The sequence below is a fragment of the Octopus bimaculoides genome, chromosome 10, assembly GCF_001194135.2.
Source record: "Octopus bimaculoides isolate UCB-OBI-ISO-001 chromosome 10, ASM119413v2, whole genome shotgun sequence".
NCBI classification, from domain to species: domain Eukaryota; kingdom Metazoa; phylum Mollusca; class Cephalopoda; order Octopoda; family Octopodidae; genus Octopus; species Octopus bimaculoides.
Genome location: NC_068990.1, coordinates 13,983,186 through 13,989,691, shown reverse-complemented (window position 1 = coordinate 13,989,691; position 6,506 = coordinate 13,983,186). Strand labels below are relative to the sequence as shown.

The following is a 6,506-nucleotide window of genomic DNA, read 5'->3' as shown; positions in this document are numbered from 1 at the left end:
TTAGTAAAACCAGTATTTACAACTTGAGAGAAATTTTACCTGCATCTTTTTTGGTAATTTTTCTTTTTTTCTTTTCAATTAAAACTAAGCATCACTACTTCACAATTCTTGAACCTCTAATTTTATTAAATATTTGAATATTTCAAGCTCTGTAAATTATCCATTTAGCATTCAAACCAGCCGTGTCCACACCAAAATTCTACCTGTTTTATAGTGAAACTGGTGAGATTCAGCCTCTCACACTTCAACCCTTCAATGTTGTTCTAAAAATAAACAATCATGTCATTGAAATTTCAAAGGTACAAGATAATGTATGATTAATTGAAAATAACGTGAATAAGTGAGGATTACATTTGACAGGATAATCTGAATGCTAAAGTGTTATGGGTAAATGCCATGGGTATTCAATCAGTTTTTGATTAACCTTTATGACCAAGTCCCTCTTATTTTGGACAGCCATTTATTGAAACCATTTCTTCATTTTATTTTGTTTTAGAAAACTGAGTGAAGAAGAAAGCTTGCACCACACCTGTCCAGTGTTTGAGTACCACTTTTTCTACTACAGTTTTAATGCCACACAAAGCAAACTTCAGCAATAATTGGTTAATTAATTCCAAGTGCCTTACCCATCATGCAGTGGTTGATCTATTGTTAAAATCTTACATTGAGTTACCTGTGCATCAATATCTCTATTACCATACTCGAACACAATCAGTGGTCAAGTAATTTTCCTCTTCATAAAATGGGAGCTGCTGTCTGGGTACTTTGATGCAGGTAACTCATTGTGCCCAGCCTTTCACTTTGTGCCAGTCTAGCTGAGTATCTAAGGTGCTCAGTGAATGGATGAGTGTATTTGATTGAAAGAATTTGATGTAGATTAACAATAGAAATTGATGATTGTTGATGAAATGCATGAGTGTCTATGTCCAAAGTAGGAGAGTACACAACCAACCAAAGAGGAAGGGCTCTATGTGGTTGTATGATTAACAGCTGCTAGAAATAACAACAAAATGTCCTTCAAGTCATAACATCTTACCATCTTGTAAAATGGGAAGACTCATTGGATAATGCAAATTTTAGTTATCTCTGAGAAAGGAAAAGACAGGTGGTCATGGTTGGAATACCTTTGACCATAGGCCTACATTGACACCAACAACTAGCTCTGCATTACATCTTTTGTGTAAGATACTTATCTCTGAACAGCCAAGTCCTCCTAGCTTCAAATAAGCTATTGCTGTCAGACTTGTTCAACCAGACATACAATCAAAGCCATTCTAATGGTCTTGACCACTCTTTTAAGTAGTTTTTTTTTTTTTTTTTTTTTTCAGACTAGCCAATATATTCGTTTGTTTTCCTTTTATAAGGTAAGAGGGTCTGATTTCAGGGAGATTCGGTTGCTATACTTAACAAGTATAGCTATCTGATTAAATGGCAGAGCAATATAATTTACCACTTTAAGTTGTAGTTGCACTGTTTTGCTGATCACCAATTCATTTATTCAAAGTATTGCGCTCAGTAGTTCAAGTGTTGCCATGGGAAACTGTCAAACTGTTCTGAGCAGGATTTAAGTCTCATTCACTTGAATACTGCACAAAGTTATGATAAACACTTGTGCAGTGAACCATGGAGGTTTGTAAAGTGTGGACTGGACTATCTTGCGAGCCGACAATCTTTCTGTATTCAGAAGCAATAAATAATTGTCGTATATTTTGGAGTCACCGTCCCTTCAGTTCCATGAATACCTCTCCAGTGCAACCACTCTTGTTTAACCATTTTTCTGTGTAGATGGTTTCACAAGACAGTGTAATTTAATTAGTGACTCCTAATTTATTTAAAATCCTGTTTGAATTATGAGGGCCATTTAAAAAAAAAAAAACAAGCACTGCAGTGACTGGTAAAACGTGGGTATATAGAAGAGTTGTGGGGGACAACAGGATAGCAATGATGACAGGCTTGGGGAGCGAGAAATAAGCATAGAGGAAATGTGAAGAAGAGAAGAGATGTAGTTTAGTTTGTTGGGGTGGGTTGTGTGAATGTTTTTTTATTATTATTCCAGGTGGGTGGAGCACAGCACCCCCAGAACTCTTTCAGTGTAGATGGTTTCACAACACAGTGTAGTTTGATTAATAACTTCTAATTTATTTAAATCCTGTTGAGTAATGAAAGCCATTTTCAAGCATACATACACTGTTGTATTTTTTGTTTTTTTCTTTTGGTATTTTATATAATTGTGTCTAAAAATTGTGTATTGACAAACTTAGTCATCAACATTTTTTCCATTGTATATATATATATATATATATATATATATCCTTGTAAATGCTATGTACACGCACACACACACACACACACACACATACATATATACGAAGGGGTGCAGAAAAGTTCCTGGCTTTAAGGGTATCTTACGAAAGGCCTTGATGGAGTCCCAACCTTCTGTGTTCTTTAACAGGGCTTAGAAAAACTGAAGGTCTGCTGCAATAAGTGTGTGAATCTGAGTTAAATAAAATCGTAATTAACTGATCTGCCTGCATTTTCTTTTACCCAAAGTCAAGAACTTTTACCCAAGTCAGGAAGCGCTAAGACATAAAAACTTTGCCTGCAGACAGCTGCAGGAGTTGAACCTGTGCCCCTCAGATACCAGCTGAGTGGCTCACTAAACTGAGTACACATTAAACTAAATGGCTCCTGACAACAATTACTGTAAATTTTAATGCTACATCAGTTTTTCAAATGTGACAACATTTCATAAACAGACTTTGGAAGTGCTGAATGTATTGGTATTTTACAGGCAAGAAAGTAAATTTCAAAAGCAGTGAAACTGTAAGAACAGCAGAGAAAGATTGATAACAATCATAAATCATGATGAATAATGATAACCATTTAAAACCCACATATACCATCAGATTCACTTTTCAGGCATTTCTAAGGTATCCTATGACTTAAACTGTGTTAGTGACCTGCTTGCGTATCTCTGACAAAATGTTTTGACATTATTTAAGTCCACACAGTTCTAAGTGGGTAGCCCTACGAAGGACAGGTCTTCCATCCAAGGCGAATGTTGGTCTGCCTGCTTAGGCATCATTCAAATGCTACAATAATACATAGAAATGCATTGTGACTAGCAATCTATAACAACATCCAACAATTTGGTTGACGTGTGTATGAATACAGTAATGCCTTCATATACAAGTTGATTTGTTCCTGGAGACCACTCGTAAAGCAGAGCAATAATTTCCCATTGTAGCAATGTTATAAATCGTAATTTGTTCCCAGAAAAATATTTTACCAATAAAATTTATAATACTCGTAAATAAATGGCAATAAAACAACAGTAGAATGTAAAGAATATTTTATGTAATGTAAAAAGAATGTTAAGTTCATTTATGATAAAAAGTATTCTTGTTATAATCATTTCCTGAATCACTTTCACTCGCATTAGATTTGCACACTCTCTGAGTGGTTGGCGTTAGGAAGGGCATCCAGCTGTAGAAACTCTGCCAAATTAGATTGGAGCCTGGTGTTGCCATCCGGTTTCACCAGTCCTCAGTCAAATTGTCCAACCCATGCTAGCATGGAAAGCGGACGTTAAACGATGATGATGATGATCGGAGTACAATGATGGCATAAACCTGCAGTGTTTTACTTTGTGCATGCTCTTTGTTGAGAGAGATTATTACATGCTTATTCTTCGTGCCACATATTTCATATTGTATACATGTATTTGCGGAGGCGCAATGGCCCAGTGGTTAGAGCAGTGGATTCGCGGTCGGAGGATCGTGGTTTCGATTCCCAGACCGAGCGTTGTGTGTGTATATTGAGCGAAAACACCTGAAGCTCCATGAGGCTCCGGCAGGGGGTAGTGGCAACCCCTGTTGTATTCTTTCGCCCCAACTTTCTCTCATTCTTTCTTCCTGCTTCTTGAGTAACGCTGCGATGGACTGGCGTCCCGTTCAGCTGGGGGGAACACATATGCCATAGAAACTTGGGAAACCGGGCCCATGAGCCTGGCTAGGCTTTAAAAGGGGCGCATAAATAAATAAAATACATGTATTTACACTATTATTTTCGGCATATTTTAAACTCACCCAATTTGACTAAACAGAAGTGTACAACAGGCACCGACAGGAACAAAAAAAACAAAACAAACACAAAGCCATCACTTTGGTAACAAAGTATGAAATTGTAATAATGCATGATGGCAGTACAACTGTGAAAAACATTTGTGACAAATTTTCACTTAACTCGTCAACTGTCTGCACAATTCTCTAAGAAAAATTTAAATAATTATCTCTGATTAGAAATGTGCAGCCTTTGGTATCAACCAGGGCTTATAAAGGAGATGCCAGCGGCATTATTCTGGAAATGGAGAAACTTCTAAATGCATGGATAAGTGACAAAACACAACACATGTATATGAATGTCAATCAAGGGTCAATTTGTAGTAAAGCATTGTCTCTTCAGTTTGCTTTAAGAAACAAAAAGTGACAGAAAGGAAACTTTTGTTGCAAACACAGGATGGTTTGATTGATTTAAAAATCAACATGGGTGGCATTCTGTCAAAGTACAAGGAGAAGTGTCAAGTGCTTATGTCAATGCAGCAAAAAAATTTCCAGAAACATTGGCAGAAATAATTGAAATGTGGGTCTACATGCAACAACTGATTTTTAATGATGATGAAACAAGACTTTTCTGGAAATATTGCTAATGGAGAATATGTACTGCCATGTTTTTAAAGTTGCAAAATATCAACTGACATTATTATTTGGAGGAATTGCATCTGGGGAATTAAAATTAAAACCAATGCTAGTTTATCAAGTGGAAAATACTTGTATACAATATGAAATATGTGACATGAAGAATTAGCTTATAATAATCTCTCTCAACAAAGAACACACACAAAGTAAAACATTGAAACTTTTATGCCAACATTTTACTCCAATGCTATATTCTGCTGTGTAGACGCATCAGAATCAGTGTTGCTACAGACACAAAAAGGCTGTTTAACCTTTTAATATTTATTATAAAATAAAACTTGTAAACCTGGGGTCTTGTAACGCGGGTCCTCAGAAAGTAGAGTATTCTTTTCTACTCTAGGCACAAGGCCCAAAATTTTGTGGGAGGGTGCCAGTCGATTAGATCGACCCCAGTACGTAACTGGTACTTAATTTATTGACCCCCGAAAGGATGAAAGGCAAAATCGACCTTGGCGGAATTTGAACTCAGAACGTAAAGACAGACGAAATACTGCTAAGCATTTTGCCTGCTGTGCTAACGTTTCTGCCAGCTTTTATAAAGTGAAGTATTACTGTATATGTTTATTTGTATATACTTATGTGTTTATATGACCATATTTGGTGTTTATTTACACACGTGTGCATTTTTGCATAAAATCCAATAAAGATTATATAAAAAAAAAATAACTGAAAATTTATCAAAAACATTGAATTTTGTTTTCTTTTTGTTTTTTGTTTGATGCATGTGTGTTGGAGTGAGTGGAATCAGGGATGGTGTTGGGGAAGGTTACATCACTTTGGCATCTGTTTTGTAGTAGTAAGTAGTAAACTAATTATTTTATCTTGGGATTTTCTTTTTTTTTTTTTTTTTTTTTTTTTTTTTTTTTTTTTTTTTTTTTTTTTTCAGATATTCAATTTGGTGTTTTTTTGCAAAATGTACATTAAAAAATATACTTATAAAAAAAATGGAAGGAAAAACAACCACAAACAAATCATAATTAAAGACCGAATAACAGACATGATTTTAATTTGTTAACAAGTGTTCTGTTTAGAATTCCTGGCAGTACTCTACAGCATTGAATCGGAATTCAAAGAATGCTGGAATGGTATAGGAGATAGGTTCAGTCTACTCCATGTTTTGTTTTTCCTTATATCAAAAATATGTGAATACCTGTCAGAATATGTGGATTTAGTTTTTCTTAATTTTTTTTATTGCATGTGAATGTGTGGGTGGATGTGTGTATACAGAAAAGCTGTATAAATTATTCCAATTGTTGTTTTGTAAATAACCATATTAACTTCAACCATTCCACCCTCATATTCATTACTGCCAATCACTGTGTGTATGTATAAATGTGTGTGTGTATAAATAGGTCTCATTTATCTTCTGTATATCAGTTTCATATATGTATATATATGAATACAGTGAAGGTGCAATGGCCCAGTGGTTAGGGTAGCGGACTCGCAGTCATAGGATCGCGGTTTCAATTCCCAGACCGGGCGTTGTGAGTGTTTATTGAGCGAAAACACCTAAAAGTTCCACGAGGCTCTGGCAGGGGATGGTGGCGAACCCTGCTGTACTCTTCCACCAAAACTTTCTCTCACTCTTACTTCCTGTTTCTGTTGTTCTTGTAATTCAAAGGGTCAGCCTTGTCACACTGTGTCATGCTGAATATCCCCAAGAACTACGTTAAGGGTACACGTGTCTGTGGAGTGCTCAGCCACCTGCACGTTAATTTCACGAGCAGGCTGTTCCGTTGATCGGATCAA

At 36.0% G+C, this 6,506-nt stretch overlaps 1 protein-coding gene across 1 annotated transcript in view; it reads left to right on the top strand.

Moving 5' to 3' along the window:
* The window catches only part of LOC106869229 (centromere protein I), a 25,241-nt gene extending 19,793 nt beyond the window's left edge, over positions 1 to 5,448 (top strand). Inside the window, exon 13 of the mRNA XM_052971229.1 lies at positions 497 to 5,448. Coding sequence (XP_052827189.1) covers positions 497 to 508 — 12 coding nt within the window. The 3' untranslated portion in view covers positions 509 to 5,448. The remainder of the gene's footprint in view (positions 1 to 496) is intronic.
* The last annotated feature ends 1,058 nt before the right edge of the window (positions 5,449 to 6,506 follow it).